The 20,666-nt window shown below is 35.1% G+C and overlaps 1 protein-coding gene across 4 annotated transcripts in view; it reads right to left on the bottom strand.

Annotated features, from left to right (window-relative positions):
- Nucleotides 1-20,666, bottom strand: part of LOC129263949 (adhesion G-protein coupled receptor G6-like) — a 67,883-nt gene that overhangs the window by 4,021 nt on the left and 43,196 nt on the right. For 3 of the 4 annotated variants that reach the window (XM_064097297.1, XM_064097286.1, XM_064097313.1), the window contains 13 exons: nt 18,139-18,186; nt 15,953-16,147; nt 14,515-14,697; nt 9,001-9,210; nt 8,086-8,247; nt 7,167-7,240; nt 5,951-6,100; nt 5,318-5,506; nt 4,777-4,967; nt 4,220-4,430; nt 3,548-3,709; nt 2,969-3,090; nt 2,157-2,425 (listed from right to left, as the gene is read on the bottom strand). In XM_064097297.1, coding sequence (XP_063953367.1) covers nt 2,157-2,425; nt 2,969-3,090; nt 3,548-3,709; nt 4,220-4,430; nt 4,777-4,967; nt 5,318-5,506; nt 5,951-6,100; nt 7,167-7,240; nt 8,086-8,247; nt 9,001-9,210; nt 14,515-14,697; nt 15,953-16,147; nt 18,139-18,186 — 2,166 coding nt within the window. The remainder of the gene's footprint in view (nt 1-2,156; nt 2,426-2,968; nt 3,091-3,547; nt 3,710-4,219; nt 4,431-4,776; nt 4,968-5,317; nt 5,507-5,950; nt 6,101-7,166; nt 7,241-8,085; nt 8,248-9,000; nt 9,211-14,514; nt 14,698-15,952; nt 16,148-18,138; nt 18,187-20,666) is intronic. The other variant, XM_064097308.1, reaches the window with a different exon arrangement.

Raw genomic sequence — 20,666 nt, 5'->3', positions numbered from 1 at the left:
AAAAAAAATCATATAATATGTTACTACGTTCATTGACCCTAAATGACATTTGAACTTGATCAAGTGACCTACGACTTGTGCAAGATGAGCAATGATACTGGATTACCCCTATGTCCACATTTCATTAAGTATATCCATAAACTTTCAAAGTTATTATGGCATTTCAACAATTACCTACAACATGGAAAAAGTTCATCGACCTTTAATGACCTTCGACCTTGGTCATGTGACATGAAAATCGCACAGGATGTTCAGTGATAAATACTTGATTACCCTTATGTCCAAGTTTCATGAACTAAGTCCATATACCTTCTAAGCCTTTCTAAGTTATGTCATTTAAAAAACTTAACCTTAGGTTAAGATTTGATGTTGGCGCCGCCGCACAGTGGGCCAGAATGAGTTGAAACTGCGCCAAAATTATATTCCGAGTTATATTTTTACTTTAACATGATGATTAAGGGTAATTTTGGGCGTAGAATCGACTGAACATAATTTAAAGCCGATATGACGTCAGTTTGATACCAAATTTTGATTGGCTACTTAAAACCTATTTGTGAAAAGACAAATTACGCTAAACAATGTGCAGTATATAAACTTTGTGTAATGTGTTACTTTAAGATTGACCAGAGTGAATGTTGGTTAATGCTTCTCACATGCCTAAAAAGTGTGTATGAGATCCTGAAAATAATTTCATGGCATCGAAATGGTCATTAGATTTAAAAAAATACAAAAAATCTGAAAAATATTAACCGTGCTTTATCAAGCAGAGTAGACTTGGGTAAAACGCAGAGTATAACACCACGAATGTTTTACTATGAGGAGGGTTTTTGGCTGAAATTATTCTACAAGTAACTTTTATTTCTGGAAGAGGGGCTGGTAGGCCTAATATGCGTTATCAACCTTTATTTTGTTTGCATTATGCCCGGAATTCATGTCATTTTCATGGAATGGAAGGGTAATTGCCATCGCCGTGCAAAAATGAACGGCAATATCCACCCCACACGGTGCGCTGCGATGACTGCGCGGTATAAAAAATAACCGTTTTTTAACAGGTTTTGGGGGTGTTGTGTCAAGTAAAATCGGCTCTAACATGAAAACGGGCAAGAACGGGCAGCTAAATTTGGTATCGACTTAAAGCTTAGACATCTAGCAAAATGATGATGATAGAATTTAAACGGAAATCCACGGAAATCTAAACTTTTCTAATATAAATGCAAAAAACATGGATTATCAGCCTATTTCGAAGAATAATTATCCTATAAACCTCCTGAAATGTGTCTATTATCTACTTTGAACCCTTCCACACGATAAAAGAATATATCAGGATAATGTGGGTGCTATTTCAGATTTCTACATGAAAAACCTCATGTGAAATGGCTTGGTTTTCAACTAAGTTGTCATATACGCGGCATTTCGCAAAATGTCACATTTTACGATTTGAGGTAGGAAATTAACAACGTTTATGCAAATTTCCGAATGAAATATTTTGCTGAAGTATTCTTCAAAGTGTTGTCTTTCAGCTGGGCATGACAAAAATTAAAAATCTGAAATTGCCCAAAATGACTTTTGGCGCACTTTTGTTTCGCCCCGGCCCACTGTGCGCCGCCGTCGGAAATGCGGCGCCTATATATCGTCTCGCTCTGCTATGCAGGCGAAACAAAAAACGACAACATCATGGCAAATGCATTTTCATGATCGCCAGGTACAAGAATATTCATGGTTGCACTGGTTTGGGGAATAAATATCAGGATAATATATGGAAGGTATATAGGCCTACAACTTGTGGATATCGTTTGAAACGAGCTCTTAACAAAAGAAAAGATTTGTAATTACACAAAATACCCCTTTCATCAATCATAACTATTTCTGATTGATTGCCAAATAGAACCTTTTTAAAAAGAGAAGAAAAAAATGCATCTTTTTTTATTTACGGTCCTTGGTATTATTGGGCACACAGTGGGTAAATGGAGATCATAGTACGATTTTCATAATTAATGAGAGGAATTGATATTGGTTTGTGGTAAGGATCTAATATTTCAGTCACACCAACAACTCTAGACCGATCAAAATATTACACTTTTTTCAATGACATGCCAATAATGCCATCAATCGGTTTGGAGTCGGTTTCACTGGTGTGACTAGGAGACTCTACTTACCCCATCCAAAGAAAGATGCCTTCCGGATAAACCTTGGAATATAAGAATTGATTATGCGAACGAAGAGGAGGTAGACATTAACCCCTTCGATGCCCATCCATGCAAGGGATGATAAAGCGAAGAAGTGAAGAACAGCTGCTAGGATACCGCATGGGATGGGGGACATCACAGGACCGAGACCAATCACCAACATGAAGGTGATGTAGAGACCGAGGAGAGATAGGCTGAGACAGAGGAGAATCTGATTGGGTTGCTTGTTGCGAAGTTTTCTACAAGGGTGAGGGGATAGGGGTGTAGGGGGATGAAGAAAAAGATGGATAAATAACATGCCCATTATGTGAATACAACAACCATGACAACAGATTGTATGACTACTTTGAAATTTAGGAATTTGATTTTCGTGTTACGAATGTTATGTATAACGAGATAAAACACATTATGAAGATTTTATGCCGCACTGGCCTCTAGTAGATCGCTTTATTGTGAGAGCAGGGTTGGAAAATGAAGAAGGAAAAAAATGAGGAGGTAGCTAGGAATTGGAGATGAAAGAGTGAAGAATGAATTAATCATTATGAAATTTATTCGAGGGGAAGAGGTGTAGAAAGCAGGGAAGGAGGAGGAGAGAGGGAGGAATAAAAAGGGGGATGGAACAAGAAGAACAAGAACAAGAAAAAGGGATAATAAGAACAAGACATGGCGGATTTAGCGGAAAATGAATTGAGGGGATAAGGAGAGGAGAAGGAGAAAACAAGGAAATTAAAGGATATAGAAAAATAGAATGAAAAGGTATGGATTACAAATTAATTACTTACGAGGAAGAATAAGCGATGATGGTGAGAATGAGACCGCATGTTGATAGTCCACAACCAACATAGGTCAATACCTGAGCGAAATATTGAAACTCTAATGGTAGAAAGTCTTTATCGTATATGTCCTGGTAAAGATATAAATGTGAAAAATTATAGATAGAAAAAAATTATATATTCGCTGTTTCCTTACCACTCTGATATCGAGCTTTCTTATGCATGTGTGTATGGGTGTGTGCGTGTGTGGGTTTCCGGCAATGGTGTGTATTGTATAGATATACATTTGTCCTTTTGTTGTTTTCCGTCGCAGTTTCTATGTCAAATGTCACAAAGGTCATTCTAATCTAAAACATGTGGAATACAAAATGTATTTAAAAGTTAAAAAAAAATATTTGAAAGGTGCGACGTAGACTCGAACCATGGTTTGTCAATATCATCTATACGAAGTTAGCCTTCTTCTAGTATGCCACTTTATTCTTGCCCCAGCCCATCACCCTGGCCCATTGTCACCACCAACCCCATTTCGATATAGGTTCCATTGCCAATGCTTTTCATGATTTGATATATTAATATTAATGATCCTACCAAGAGAACGGCGAAGTTTGCCAATCTTCGACACCTGCAGACCGGTCTTGTCTTGGAGGAACCGGGCACTCGTCTGCACCCCCTTGAAGACCAGTCACCTCGCCTCTGGTTACCATTAACGTCCCAATACACGCATTCTACATTCTTTATCATATTAGGCTCCTGTTGAGGGAGAGGTAGTGTAAGAGACAGTTATAAGTAAAGACTGATGTTGTCTACAGACGCTAAAACATGGAGGTTTGTGATAGACCAACACGTACGGAACACCTCTTCCCGTGCTGATACCAAGAAGGAAAAAAAAATAATAATAAATCGGTAAATCAAGTTTTCATAAATGTATTTTTGTCTTAGATATTTCTTATAGGGCCCCTCATTTGATCTCGAGATATGCGCACCATCTCCCCTATGGTAATCCATCGTTACAAAATTTGAAGTTGGATTGCTACGTTAATGGTTCAAATTTCACCAATGTATATTTGTATACATTTAAGAAAAAAAGAGAATTATTTTCCCCCATATAAATGGAAATCGAGTTGCCCAAAGTTTCAATTTCATAAGGCGTGAATCGTTAAAGTACGTTGGGGGCATTCATTTTAAATTTAGAGATCCTGTGCGTGGAATAAAGTCCAAAGTTATATAAAGGGAGCGAAATGTGGGGAAAATTAATCATACCATGCCGACATCAAACGTTGAAGTAACATATTTGTCGTTATCATCGATTTCGTCATCCATGCCGTGAACGGTGGCGGCAATGATCGGTGTAAGAGGCCTCCGACGAAACGATGTCTCTCTTGAATTCAGGGTCTTGAGTGTGAGTGATACGAAGAGAGATGTTTTCTGGTAAGCTACAAATGTTACCCTGAAACTGTCCTTGCCGGAAGAACTATATTATACAAAATAAAGTTAAACAAAACCCATAGTATTGTGTTCAAAACTCGTGATAAAAAATCGTAATGTAAAGTTGCGTAAACTTAAGCTATTATTACCAAATCAGGTCCATAAACGCGACCTCTTTCAAATTAAGGCATTAATTAACGTATAAACACTCAAGTTATAGTGTTTTTTTCGGGGGGGGGGACCGGTTTGCTTCATTCGTTCGCAAATTTTAAAAGTGATACACCGTACTAATAAAAAATCACGTCCTCAACAGGTTGTCCTCGTTTCGGCACTGTACAGCGTTGTTCGATATGATGACTCTCCACAATCATGACAATGAAGCTCTTTCTTACCTTACTTTAGAGTCAAAGTGGACGAGACTTGGAAGAATGACTGAAGCCTGAAACATTCCGTTCTCTATAAAGTCCTCATCGATGGAGCCATAGGTAATGCGGTTGTAGAGACCATCTTCACCTTGATCGCCGAGGCTAAAGATGGCAAATGATGACCCCTCGACGCTTTCAGATATTGTAGTCGTACTAACCTTGAATATTACCAAAATGTGATTTTTTATAAAGTACATTTATATGTATGCTACGCGTAATCATTGTTTAATCAATGGACTTCAAGTGAGAGGACCAAAAATATTATACGAAATTTATTATGGGACGGGGATTAAACAACAAAGTTGGATATTACATCATCAAGAAAGAATAGGGGAAGGCGAGTGTACATTAAGCATAAATTACATGGAATTTGAGAAGCAATTATAAGGTGAAAATGATTGACATGAAATAATATTATAAAGAATGTGATGTAGACATAACAAATGATTACAAATGACATTTTAAACATTACACATCAACAGCACTAAATGAAAATGAAATGTCATACCCGCACGGCAAGGTTTTGATGGGAAACGACGAAACTTCCATTTTCAGATGATAAATCAACGATGTTCAATTGTTGAGTTATAATATCTAAAGCTCGATTTGTGGCATTGTCGTCTTCTTGAGCAGTCTGTAACTCAATTTCTTCGACATTCATTAGATTACTGACAACTTCCAGAACCGAGTTTGTTACCTGTATAGAAATTTAATATGTTATTATGAACTAATACAAAAAAATCAGACTTATTTCCTTAACTCTGTAATGCTATATCAATTTGAAAGTTTTGGCCCCACATCCCCTGTGGACGCCCAACTAATCGTGTTGGATTTTCTTGGATATTGTAGAAGACCTTTTTTTGTTCCAATTTTTTTTTATATCAGAACACGTACTATCAATAAATGTGCCTACCTAAATTTACCAAATCTTTATTTCAAATAATCACGATATTAAGACCTCAAAGATTTGTTTTCAAATGTTTTTAACAAAACGGTGAAAATAAAAAATCATGAGATAGTGATGAATATAATTTGAATAAAATAATGATTTTGATAAATCCAAATAAATAATATTAATAAAATATTAATAAAAAATAAATGCATTAAAAAAAAAAGACAAATAAATCAAATAAATGACTACCTTTGGAGAAGTTGAATTCAGATTTGTAATTTTCTCGAGGAATGAGACCACATTATTGACATCTTCTGATAGAATGTTTTCATCGGGTGAATTTGTGATTGAGATCAGGAATGGAAGCTGACGATCGATAGAAGTAGACGTTACAGGTTCCTTGAAAAGAGATACATCAAACATTTCCATCACTTTTATTAAATTTGAATGCACCTTTTAAGCATAACGGAATAACAAAGTTGATATAAATAATGTGAAAGTATTTGATTATAAAATGTTACTTCACAACAAAGTAAATAATCAGGGAGAAGCTGCGGTAATTTATGTTGAAAAATATGTGATAATCACTATAGCGTAAATCCCAGGGGTGAAACTAATGTTCAGGGGGATGATTTATTGTTTCACCCCCAACTTGAATAGTATGACGTCATGGATTTACGTCAATGATGATGATGATAATCATCATCATCATCAGAAGAAGAAGAAGCAGATAAAGAAGAAAAAACAGTAGAAGAAGAAGAAGAAAGAAGATGATGATGATGAAGAAACAGAAGAAGAAGAAGCAGAAGAAACAGAAGAAAAAGAAACAGAAGAAGAAGAAGAGGAAGAAGAAATATTGTTTATGCAGCGCATATAAGGATGAAATTATCATTTGATTACAAATTGTTACTTCACAACAAAGTGAATAATCAGGGAGAAGCTGCGGTAATTTATGTTGAAAAATATGTGTAAATCCCAGGGGTGAAACTAATGTTCAGGGGGATGATCTATTGTTTCACCCCCCAACTTGAATAGTATGACGTCATGGATTTACGTCAATGATGATGATGATAATCATCATCATCATCAGAAGAAGAAGAAGAAGCAGATAAAGAACAAGAAACAGAAGAAGAAGAAGAAAGAAGATGATGATGATGAAGAAACAGAAGAAGAAGAAGCAGAAGAAACAGAAGATGAAGAAGATGGAGAAGAAGAAAAAAAGGAGAAGAAAATTACTTATACAACGTACATAAGGATGATCATCACGTCTCTATTCGCTTTAGACTGTTAGAGCTACTTTCCTTAAAGCACTCACAAAAGTGACATTATCCCCCCCCCCCCCCCGTGGCCCCGTCCCCTTCGATAGTATGCCCCTACTGTTGCTTCTGATGGTATATGTCAGTGGTACACTGGCACTACCTTTGATATGAAATTTTAACAGAATTTCTGATCTTAAAATACGAACCTGTAAAAGAATAGCGATTCGTCGATTAATTGCCCGGGTTGCTGGTATCATCGTAAAGTCATCAACATCAGTCTCTGTTTTAAGACAATGATTTAATTATATTTAAACCATCGATATTCTGTAAATTCATATCATTACGTGTGGTAGGCCAGAACCTTAGTTAGAATTCTAATGACCGAAAACAAACAAAATCAAACACAGTCACGCTGATTCTTAGTTGATGGAGTTGACCGGTCCCTTAACCACGGTGAAATCTTTAAAAAAATAACTAAAGAGAATCATTGACATAAACCTACTATTCATTGCATTTTTCGTTACACTAATCAAGCATTAGCACCGGATCGCTATAAGTCGAAAGTCGAAAGGGGAAACCTCTTAATCAGCTCCGCCCCCTTTTTTCCATTTCATTTATTGATTCCATTTTTAAAACAAATAACATAATATACATAACAAGTGTATTCGTAAACATAGTGTATCAATGGTCAAATTAAATATGTAACATAAGTATTTAAACATAAGGTACACTACTAAATGTAAAAAAAGTGAGGAGCCTAAATAAAAAGCAGAGCTTGTAGAAAATTAGGCTCCCATTTCGCTTCATTATTTGCACTATAGTTTAAAAACAAATTATCTATTTTCCCTCTAAGTTCATGCACATGGCCCTGGACACGTGATCATGAAGTTATTTTGAATTATAATATTTTAAATCATGGAAAATAAACATGTGAAGGGAAAGCGAAAACGAAGCACACGACATAAGAACTGTAGCGTGAAAATCATGGACTTGGTTGTGTAGGCTTTTATTTAATACTCCACTCCTACTATCTCATCTTGCACCCCCATCCCTCCCTAACTAAAAACCCTATAGCGTCACCCCTACATGGCTATTAGAATATTATTATACAAACAGTGAGCTTACGAGAGCAGAAACCAAGTTCAGGTGTCCATATACCGTTGACACATTTTGAAATCTTGGCTCCACCATTACACTCCAGAACGATGATATCTTCGTGCCGGAACTCCACCTGCCCACTCGGGTGAAGTGTTGTGTAACTTCTTGGAGTGGGTTGAGGACATCTCACTAATGTGAAAAATACAATTTTGTACGCAGTTCTAAAAAAAGTAAAATGTAAATTTTACAACATTTACATGCAATTGGCCTTTATTATGATTTCGGGAGGGGAAGGGGTGAATTTAATCCCTTGTTACCACTTTGATAGGCCTATAGGAGGGTGCATAGTGTTTCTTGTTAATCAGAAGAGGAACAATTTACTTTTGGCTTTTGTATGACCATACATTTTATTCAGACATACGCTATTAGAATAATTATAAACTGTCGTCCCTGAAATCAACATTAGACATACAGTTGGAAACTTGGAACAAATTCTGAAAAGATGGTACAACGATGACGGAGATATAATTTTTTTTTATGATTATACCAATCCGATTTCAGTAAGGTGTATACAACGAAATTTCGGTTATAGTATAACGTGTCGTTATATTAAATCAGGGAGTATACATGTATAACCACGTTAGCTTGCCAATGTGTTTTATAAGGGAAAGGTTGATCTTTATACGGAGGTTGAGCGGTTGAAAGGACGTCACTCTCGTGCACTTCGACTATGATTTAGGAGAACGGCAGAATAGAGGTGGCGAGGTTCTCGATTCTGCTAGTCGCCGAGGGTGAGGATGTGACGCATATCATGCATAGGCCTATAGCAGGCCAAACTATGAGGTCATCTCGTAGCAGTCGTATATGACGACGTGCGAATCTAAAAGCCTCTACTAAAGGTCTATAAATTTTAAATTCAAACGAGAATACAATGATACTTACAGACACATTTTGGTGTCTGAGAATCCCAACCTCGTGCTCTGCAAGTTGAAATTGGTTGACCAATCAGAGAGTAGTTTGGGCTGACGCAGGTAAAGATCACAGACATTCCGGGTTGATAAGAATTCTGTTTAGGACTATACAGGACGCCATCGGGCACGAGACGTCGCTGACAGTTACCTTGTGGAAACTGAATGTTAATACCAGACAGCTCTAGAAGATTTAAACATACAAAAAATCAACATGAGAATGTATAATTACGTTTCGCAATTCATCTGAGTTCAAATTAATTATGTATAAGGTATGACATGAAAACAGGAAATTGATGTTCACAAAATAAACTCATAATAAATGTGACACAAAATAAGTTAATGAAAACGGATAAAATGAAGAACAATATATATGATGGAAATTATGTTCGACCCCTGTTGCACCCACAAATGTAACAACGCCCACAAATGTAATAACACTTTACCCACAAATGTAACAACGCCCACAAATGTAATAACACTTTACCCACAAATGTTATAATTTCACCCACAAATGTAATAATGCACTTTACCCACAAATGTAATAATTTTTGATCGCCCACAAATGTAATAATGACTTTACCCACAAATGTAGTAAATTTGAAGGGTTTTTTGGCGAATCTTTTCTAAACTAAAATCCTATAGTAATGCGTTCATATAGCACAAAAGTGCAAAGTCTTTTTTCCAGACCCGGTTAATTTAAAAATTATAATATAAGTCCAAAGTCTTTTTTCCATACCCGATTGTTTCAAAGATTATAATATAAGTCCAAAGTCTTTTTTCCAGACCCGGTTGTTTCAAAAATTAAAATATATAAGTCCAAAGTCTTTTTTCCAGACCCGGTTATTTCAAAAATTATAATATAAGTCCAAACTAAGATACGATAATGATATTCCAGTGGAATAAGAATGAGAATCGAGCTTAGTCTTTACTCCAGACCCAGTTAATTAAAACTGGTGGAATTAATGTCTTTGTTGTTGTTTTAACTTATACGGCGCGTATTGTGAATATATGCGCTAAGAGTAAATTGAGAATCAAGCGTAGTCTTTTTTCCAGACCCGGTGACTAAAAACTAAAACCCTATGGTAATGCGTTCATATAGCACAAAAGTGCAGAGTCTTTTTTCCAGACCCGGTTGTTTCCAAAATCATAATATAAGTCCAAACTAAGATACCATAATGAAAATGAAAATCGAGCTTAGTCTTTTCTCCAAACCCTGTTATTCCAAAATTATAACAATACAACAGCAACAAAAACATTATAAAGACCCCATAATCTTATTAATGCTGGATAACATTGACATATAGTGTAGTATTTCAGCCAGACCCAGTTATTTTTTCCAAAATAACGCTAATAGTAATAATTAAAAAAAACTCAAAATCTAAGACCAAACAATCCTTCAACCTAAGAACCTGTTTTATAAAGAGGTTTAGAGCGTTGTCTTTATTCCTGACCTAATCATAAAAAAATTAAGAAAAAAAAAATTCTAACGTAAGACCCTATCATATTCTTATTCTTGTGGAATAACACGAAACGTACTCTTTCCTCCAGACCCGGTTATTTAAAAAATGAATTTAAAAAAACTTCAAATCCAAGACCAATCTTCAAAAAATATGTCTTTACCCCACACCCAGTTTTTTTATTTTAATAATACTGAGACCCCTACAAAACATTGTAATAATGCATTGGTAAAGCAAACATCCTTTCTCCAGACTTGGTTGTTATTTGAAAAAAATAAAATAGTTTTGACAAATATTCTAAAACGAATACCCAATAATCTAATTACTGGAATAACATGAAGATCGATTGTAGACTTTCCTCCAGACACAGTTACTTCAATAATAAAAAAGCAATAAAACCCAACCCCCAACAACGAATCTAAGAACCAACAATCCTCCAAATTAAGACCATGTAGAAAAGCACATGTTTAGAGCGTTTTCTTTATTCCAGACCCAGTCATTTAAAAGAAATTTAAACAATTCCTGTGGAATAACACGAGTATTATGCTTAGTCTTTCGTCTAGACCCGGTTATTTGAAAGATAAACAAATATTGAAAAAAAATCAAAGCTAAGACCAATCTTCAAAATTAAACCCAGTTAAAATGCTTGGGTTTAGAGTGTTGTCTTTACCCCACACCCAGTTCTCTTAAACTACAAATTAAGCGAATCATTTATCTTAAAACTTAGACCCCAGCATCTTCCAAACTATTAAAACCCTGTGATAACGCATACCACAAAAACGACAAATTAATCATAGGCGTAAATATTCATATCTGAATGATACGCGCCTTAAAACCCAAGATAACAACAACAACGTTATTCTACATCAATGATATTGTGGGACTTTGCTAATATTGTTTGTTTGTTTCTATTGTTTCTTATAATTTCCTATTTTGAAATAACTGGTTCTGGAGCAAAGACTACACCACATTTTCACGCTATTCAATGTTGATAAGATTGCAGGGTCTTTGTTTTGTTGTTGTTGTTGTTGTGTTTTTAATGATTTTTATAACTGGATCTGGGGGAAAGACTACGCTATATTTCCACAAAAACGACAAAATAATCATAAGCGTAAATATTCATATCTTAATGACACGCGCCTTAAAACCTAAGTTAACAACAACACAACAACGTTATTCAACATAAATAGGATTTTGGGTCTTTGTTTGTTCTTTTTATTATTATTAATTTATTATTATTATTATTCATTTGTTATTTGAAAGATCTGGGTCTGGAAGAAAGACTACGCTATATTTCCATGTTATTCAACATTAATAAGATAGTCGGGGTCTTTGTTACTTGTTGACTCTTTAAAAAAATTTATTTATAATTGTGAAAAAAGTGGGTCTGGAGGGAAGACTACGCTATATTTCCATGTTATTTAACATCAATAAGATTGTGGGGCCTTTGTTTTATTATTATTATATATCTTTTTTATGATTTGTTATTTTAGAATAACTGGGTCTTGAAGAAAAACTACGCTATATTTTCAAGTTATTCAACAATGAGATTGTGCGCTCTTTGTTAATATTGTTCTTTATTATTTGCTATTTTGAAATAACCGGGGCTGGAACAAAGACTACACCATATTTTGGTGCTATTTTCATTTTAAATGGAAAAAAAAATACAATGGTCCGTATTCTGAAGTCAGGTTTAACTTAGACCATGGTCTAACTCTGTGCTAAAATTATGGGAAGCCAAAAGTTTCAAAATTTGTATTAAGTTGTATGTTTACTGTGCTCTTTTCTGATTCATCGATGGTGAAGACAATCATCTATTTATACTTCCTAGACAATTATGAATGATTTGAGATCGAAATAAGCTGAAAAATGATATATCTACTGTTAGTGATTTATGTAACAATTGGCTGTCCATACTTAAACCACAACTTTAAACCCGAGTTTAAGTTAAACCCGACTTCAGAATACGGGCCAATATGTCTATATAAGAAGAAAAGAAAAGAAAAAATATGCAGGAAAAAAAATTAAACAAGAAAAGAAAAGGAGAACAAAATAAAAGAAACGAAACAAAAATAAATAAAAAGAAAAAAGAGAAAAGAAAAAAAAAAGAATAAAAAAAAGAGAAAAAAGAAAAAAAGAAAAAATATGAAGAAAAAAGAAAAAAAAAATAAGAAAAGAAAACAGAAGAAAATAAAATGACTGGTTGCCAACCAAGGAAAGAAGAAGAAGCTATTCAATGTTGAAAAGATTGCAGGGTCTGTTTTTGGTCGTTGTTGTTGTTTTGTTTTGAATTATTATTTTATAACTGGGTCTGGAGGAAAGACTATGCTTTTATATTTTGTTCAACATTAATACGATCGTGGGGTCTTTGTTTTTTTATTATATTATTATTTTTTATTTTTTATTTGCTCTTTGAAATATTTTGGTCTGGAGGAAAGACTACGCTAAACTTCTATGTTATTCAACAATAAGAAGAATTAATTTTGGGATCTTTATTTGGAAGATTGTTTAAATGTTTTATAAAACCGGGTCTGGAGAAAAAAGACTGTGACTTTGCGCTATATGAACGCATTACTATAGGGTTTTAGTTTAGAACAGATTCGCCAAAAATCCCTTCAAATTTATAACATTTATGGGTAAAGTCATTTTACATTTGTTGGCGATCAAAAATCATTACATTTGTGGGTAAAGGGTTTTAGTTTTAGGCAACCAGGTCTGGAGAAAAGACTACGCTTGATTCTCAATTTACTCTTAGCGCATAATATTATTTTTTAAATAACCGGGTCTGAAAAAAGACTTTGGACTTATACTATCATTTTTTTAACAACCGGGTCTGGAAAAAAGACTTTGGACTTATATTATGAATTTTGAATTAACCAGGTCTGGAAAAAAGACTCTGCACTTTTGTGCTATATGAAGGCATTACTTTAGTTACCGGGTCTGGAGAAAAGACAATGCTTGATTCTCAATTTACTCTTAGCGCATATATTCATATAAGTTAAAACAACAACAAAGACATTAATTCCACCAGTTTTAATTAACTGGGTCTGGAGAAAAGACTAAGCTCGATTCTCATTTTTATTCCACTGGAATATCATTATCGTATCTTAGTTTGGACTTATATTATAATTTTTGAAATAACCGGGTCTGGAAAAAAGACTCTGCACTTTTGTGCTATATGAAGGCATTACTTTAGTTACCGGGTCTGGAGAAAAGACAATGCTTGATTCTCAATTTACTCTTAGCGTATATATTCATATAAGTTAAAACAACAACAAAGACATTAATTCCACCAGTTTTAATTAACTGGGTCTGGAGAAAAGACTAAGCTCGATTCTCATTTTTATTTTACTGGAATATCATTATCGTATCTTAGTTTGGACTTATATTATAATTTTTGAAATAACCGGGTCTGGAAAAAAGACTTTGGACTTAAATTATAGTTTTTGAAAGAACCGGGTCTGGAAAAAAGACTTTGTACTTTTGTGCTATATGAGCGTATTACTATAGGATTTTAGTTTAGAACGGATTCGCCAAAAATCCCTTCAAATTTATTACATTTGTGGGTAAAGCCATTATTACATTTGTGGGCGATCAAAAATTATCACATTTGTTGGTAAAGTGCATTATTACATTTGTGGGTGAAATTATTACATTTGTGGGTAAAGTGTTATTACATTTGTGGGCGTTATTACATTTGTGGGCGATTATTACATTTGTGGGTGTAACAACCTTCCCCCCCCCCAAGTATCATCCTCTGAAATGGCGATGACTTCTGAATGGTCGTGCTGCATATTGATGCACGCCTTTAAAAAGCATGATCATTTCGAAATGTCCACTTTCCGCCAAGTTGTTTCTATATGACAAAATTAATTAAAAGAGTTAAGTAATGAGGGGCCTGGGCTTTTTAAAACTGAATTGGTCTTTAATCGACAAACAATGTTAGTGTTTTTATTCTGCAAGTTTAAATGCTAAAGAAACCAAATTAAATCAGGGGTCCGGGTGCTCCCTCTTGACGCATCACTTACGTATGCATTGAAGCATTTTTCGACTCCAGTATCCATCATGGCGGCAATAGGCTGATGATGAACCTATCAGATCAAATCCATCATTACATCTAATCGCGATGCTATCGAATAGATTATATTCTGATCTTAGATTAATAATGTATCCATTCTGAGGAGCTTCTGGAAGTCCGCATTGGACATCTCCTATACAAGGGATGGGAAAAGGTAGATAAAGGAAATATATATTCAAAACTGTTTTGGTTTTTTATGAGCAAACTAACATGACTCCGGTTTTTATATACAGGAGTTCTGGTAAGAATGTGGGAAATATTCATGAACTTTTGTAAGCGAGGAAATGAAGCGTCAGACTTTTGTTGGTTTGATTATTTGGTTGGTGTTTTGAGAGGTATCTGTAGATTTTATTTTTAACGATCCGGTATGGGTAAATATCCTTAATGATATCAAAAGGTGTGATTCGTCAAATTTCTGGAGGAACTGTACCTGCCCCCCCCCCCCCTCATTCCATACAGTCATTGGGCCCACTAACTTTTAAAATGAAAACAAAAATACGAACAAATACAGTAATCACTATGTATTCATCTATTCCTCAATATATCAATTTGTCCATTACATATATTTTTATTAATTAATTCATTTGTTTATTCATCTTTTTAAGGGTATATGGCTTGTAAGTGATTTTAACATTGTTTTAATTCCAATTATAATAAAAAGCAGTGGCGTTATGAGCCAAAGAATTTGAGGGGATGATATATGGCGTATAGTTGCGAGCGAGCGAGTAAAATTTTCGACATCCATCTTCATTACAAAAATCAAATTTTGTAATAAATTTTAATATAATAATTAGAAAATGATATCACATTTCACCCTTCTCTCTTTCCCGTTTTTTTCTTGGTCGTGATTTTTTTTGGGGGGAAGCACCCCGTAGCCCCCAATCTATACACCACTGTAATAAAGCCAAGAGGATAAAGTTTCATATTCTGTAAAATTGACAACAATCAATTGGATAACAATTTAGAAGGGGTGAATTTATAGAAAGGAAAACATTAAGAAGAAAAAATATATGACTCATGAATGGAAAGTGGGCTGTGGAAATATTTGAAGAAGAACATCCTCTCCAGCAAATGAAAAAATCAAGAGAATGCCATGCACCGAAATTGACTATTCATTTAATTTATTTATTCAATGCACATACAAATTGACCAGCCGCACATGCTGAAAGGGTTAATTTAAAAAAAAATTGTAGTCCAATATAATAAGGCAGATGAACGAAAACGTAATTACATGATATTTCATATCAAAACTTAAATCTACTTAAGTCTATTCCAATTGAATAGAAAACATCCTGCAAGAAATACAAATATTGTCATGAGATTAACTTTCTTTGGCTGTTCACATCAAAACAAAAAGAATAGCTACAAGTCATTTTAGATGAACTTACTGAGACAGACCACAGACATGGGGTTCCAGATCCCTCCATCCATGCACCTAACTTCCTCTGAGCCGTACCTTACCCCATCACAACGAACCCTGGCACGGCCCCCTGTTAGAATAATTGGACATTCCGCCTCTATCACAACCAAGGAACGGTTAAAGTCTACATGAATGTCATCCGTTTGACATCCTATCCCTAGAGCTGAAAAATAAGCATGATTTGTCGAAATCCAAATTTGTTTTCATTGGTATCATAATGCTATTGATTGATAAGCATCCGTTTTAATTGGGTCAATCTAGCTATCAAATGTTCATTGAGCCCGTCATTGAGTTATTTATCTGGAGCAGTCAATACTTTTTGTCTTGATTCTTTTTTTGTTGTTGATCCGGATATCCAGATCATATTCTTAGGTGGGTGGACCGGGAAAATATCGATCCCTGTAGGGGAAGTTGATTCTATTATTTTTATCCTTCGATGAGTCTAGTATGTTCAAGGTGTAAAATGGATGAAAATACATCTAGTATAACATCATGAACAATACATATAAAACGTATTCTGTAATAAAATACTGAAATCTTTAGAGGACAATAACTGTATATAAAACAAGATTAAGAAAATGTACCATCATTTAGAAATGATATAATGGAACATTGGGATTTTATTTAAGGGGGCGTCCCCCCCAAAAAAAAACGCGGGCGGCGCCAGGATATTCAGATACAAGGGAAAAAACGTACTTACGGTGACGTCATTTTCTTTCCCCAATTGAATGATGGGGGTACCATATCGGCCAAGAGTTCTCTGTTTATACTTTTCTCCCTCTCAATTTCCTCACCCCCTTTCACTGCTTGGAAAATCATAGGGGACAGTCGCTACCTATCTGCTGGGGTGCTTCTTCCACTTTACTAATGTCATCAATATTGTGTGTTTAAAAACCAGGCATCATAATGACAATGATCAACATCCTCCATAGCCTCTAAATGTGATCTCATGTTGTTTGACACTGGTTTTGAATTTTAGGATATACTTTAAAACATTGTTCGTATAAGAAAGGCATGGATAAGATACAAATTTTAGGTTTGTACCATATTGCACCTGACAAAAACACGATATTTTAATTCCACTGCCCCTTAAATTAAAAGGACTGGGGGCCCATGATACCCCCCCCCTCGACGCTTCGCGCGATATTTCCGAAACACAAAAAGATAGCGCCGCAAAATTTTATGACTTTTTTCTTCGAAGTCTCGCGCAACTTTTGAGACTAAATTCGCGACATACTTTTTACGAGACAATGTCATGCCGAAAATTGCTCTTTTTTAAAATACTTTGTGTACAAGGTCTATGGGAGATGAAATTCATAATAGGGTGATTATTTTTCGTTCTAATTGGTCTGCTTGATCAATTTAGGGTTTAAATTAGTTGTTAAATAGTCTGTAACAATTTCCATTGAAAAAAAAACAATGAAAAACAAAAAGATGAAAAAACAGAAATACATAAGGAAAAAATTGGCTTTCGCAATTTTTCTTTGTGGAAACCTTTCAATTAGATTACAAAGATGACATCTGGAAAAAAAAATCTGTGAAAATGGGTGTTAATTACGCAAATAATGTTTTTCACGAATAAGTTTGCATAATTTATTCATAAAAAATAAAAAATAATTATTATTTTCAGATTTTTTTTATACTGGCTTGTAGTTTATGTGGTAAAAAGGTGTGCCAAATTAGAGCGAACAGAGGCCAAGGCATGATGCCCCCTCCCCCCCCCCCCCAGTTCTAATTCTAATTACATTTCAAATAGCCCAGTCCTTTTAGGGTTAACATTCTACCAATACGCGAGTGTTTAGAAATTAGTAATATTCCAACATAAACAGCAACTTTATCGCCTCGTGTTTGCTTAACATTAATTTGTTCAACAGGGGGGGGGGGCAAAGTCACCCCCTACAATATTTCAAATTATTGTGGTGAAAAGAGCAGAAAAGGGGGAAGAAAAGGGTAGGGGAAGCAAGGGGATGAAGAAGAAAGGACTGGATCGTGTATCTTTATGTTACCCTTGAGGAAATAGTAATTACGTCATCTTTCAGTCACATTATATATATATATATATTGTGACTGAAACATGGCACTGCCCCCGCATGCTTCTACCATGTGTATTTCAGCAAAATACGGAAGAGATAACAGATAAGAGACGGGACTCACCTAAAGACGGGCATACATCCGCTGTAGAATCGGTCACCTGCCCATCGTCTGTATGAATTATATTATAATCGAATAATGTGAATTAATGAAATAATGAGAAAAATGAAAACGTATTTGAGACGAAATTGTGAAAATGCATAATCACCAGGTCTTAAAGGTCAAGTCTATCCCAAGAAAATTTTGATTTGAATAAATATAGAAAAAAATCAAACAAGCATAACGCTGAAAATTTCATCAAAATCAGATGTAAAATAAGAAAGTTACGACATGTTAAAGTTTCGCTTATTTTTCTCAAAACAGTAATATGCACAACTCAGTGACATGAAAATGAGACAGTCGATGATGTCCCTTACTCACTATTTGTTTTGTTTATATTGTTAGAATTATACAATATTTCAATTTTTACAAATTAGAAAATAAGGACCAACTTGATAGAACCATATATTCTCAAAACAATGGCAATTCCACTGTTTAGGGAGGAATTAGTCCTTTTTTACATGACAATGAGAAAGTTAGAATATTTCATAATTTATATATACAAAAGAAATTTTGGGTGGGTGACGACATCAGTCTCATTATTTTGCATACCGACCAGGATGTGCATATAAATGTTTTGTGAAATTGAGTGAAACTTTTAGATGTCATAACTTTCTTATATTGCATCCGATTTTGATGAAATTTTCAGCGTTATGCTTGTTGCATTTTTCTCTTTTATTTAAAGCAACTTTTTTTGTAGGGGTGGACTTGTCCTTTAAATAATTATATCAAACCTACTGACAGCCAAAAACTTAAATATGATAGTCCACTTGTGTGGAATTTGGATTAACAATATAATGCTTTGAAGAAATATGTATTTTTCAATAATCATTGGGTGGATCCAGGATTTTACCTGAAAACAAACATCTTAAGAACTTTATGCAGTCGTCATTGTAATACGTTTGTCACGAAATGAATAGGCCTACCTAAGAATAGAAAGTTTAATGTGTTTTCTTTTTCAAATACAAACAGGATACCTGTCAAAGTAAACCATGATGTAAGCACGAAAAGGGGAAACTTTAAGCATTTCTTTCATTATGAACAGGATGCGGATAAAAACAAACAAACTTACGAAAGTGCAAGGAGCAAACTACATGTAAATTATTTTTACCAATGCATCCGCCTAGATCTTTTCATTTCAATTCCTCATGCTCCCAGATCACAATTCTGCGACAATAATTAACAATTGATCCTTCCCTTAAACGCTCGCTCTTTCGGTCAATTATTTCATTTGTGTCTCCCCTCTTTTTTTCCTTTCTTTCTTTTATTTTTCTCTTATTTTATCTCTTTCTTTCTCTCCATCTTTCTCCTCCTTCTCAAATTTCATATTTTTTTCTATTTTCCTTTAGGCCCTGTGTATCTCTTGATTACTGGCCTCGGACCTCCTTCCATGTCTTTACCTTCTCTCTTTGTCCCCCCCCCTTTTTTTTGGGGGGGGGGGGTCCGCGCCCAAATCAGTATCCGCCAATATTGGTTGAACAAAGTTGAACATTGTAACAAGGTGTTGGATTCATTATCATTTTGTGCCGACGTGCTTGCAAATCGAACATCGATATCATGATTATATTCATCATTGTGTCATAATCATTCTTTGTGTGTTAGTAGATAATCCTTATATATTCTGGACTGGGTAATTGCTTTGCTCTAGATTTGCAATGAGGTGATCAAATGACAAGATCTTGGATCTCGTCATATCTACATCCTGTGGGAGAGATGATCATATAACAAGATCTTCGATCTCGTCATGTCTACATTCTGTGGGAGAGATGTTCAAATTACATGATCTTGGATCTCGCCATGTCTACATCCTTTTTGAGAGATGATCAGATGACAAGATCCTGGATCTCGTCATGTCTATATCCCATGAGAGAGATGATCTGACATGATTTCGTATCTTGTCATGTCAGTAGAAGAGATGATCAGATGATCATGATCATGGATCCAAGATTTTGTCATTTGATCATCTCTCCCACAGGATGTAGACATGACGAGATCTGAGATCTTGCCATCTGATCATGTCTCCCACAGGATGTAGACATGACGAGATCTGAGATCTTGCCATCTGATCATGTCTCCCACAGGATGTAGACATGACGAGATCTGAGATCTTGCCATCTGATCATGTCTCCCACAGGATGTAGACATGACGAGATCTGAGATCTTGCCATCTGATCATGTCTCCCACAGGATGTAGACATGACGAGATCTGAGATCTTGCCATCTGATCATGTCTCCCACAGGATGTAGACATGACGAGATCTGAGATCTTGCCATCTGATCATGTCTCCCACAGGATGTAGACATGACAAGATCTGAGATCTTGCCATCTGATCATGTCTCCCACAGGATGTAGACATGACGAGATCTGAGATCTTGCCATCTGATCATGTCTCCCACAGGATGTAGACATGACGAGATTTGAGATCTTGCCATCTGATCATGTCTCCCACAGGATGTAGACATGACGAGATCTGAGATCTTGCCATCTGATC

The sequence above is a fragment of the Lytechinus pictus genome, chromosome 1 (assembly GCF_037042905.1).
Source record: "Lytechinus pictus isolate F3 Inbred chromosome 1, Lp3.0, whole genome shotgun sequence".
Lineage (NCBI taxonomy): Eukaryota > Metazoa > Echinodermata > Echinoidea > Temnopleuroida > Toxopneustidae > Lytechinus > Lytechinus pictus.
Note: the sequence above shows the minus strand (reverse complement) of the source record. Positions and strands in the feature narration are given on the sequence as shown.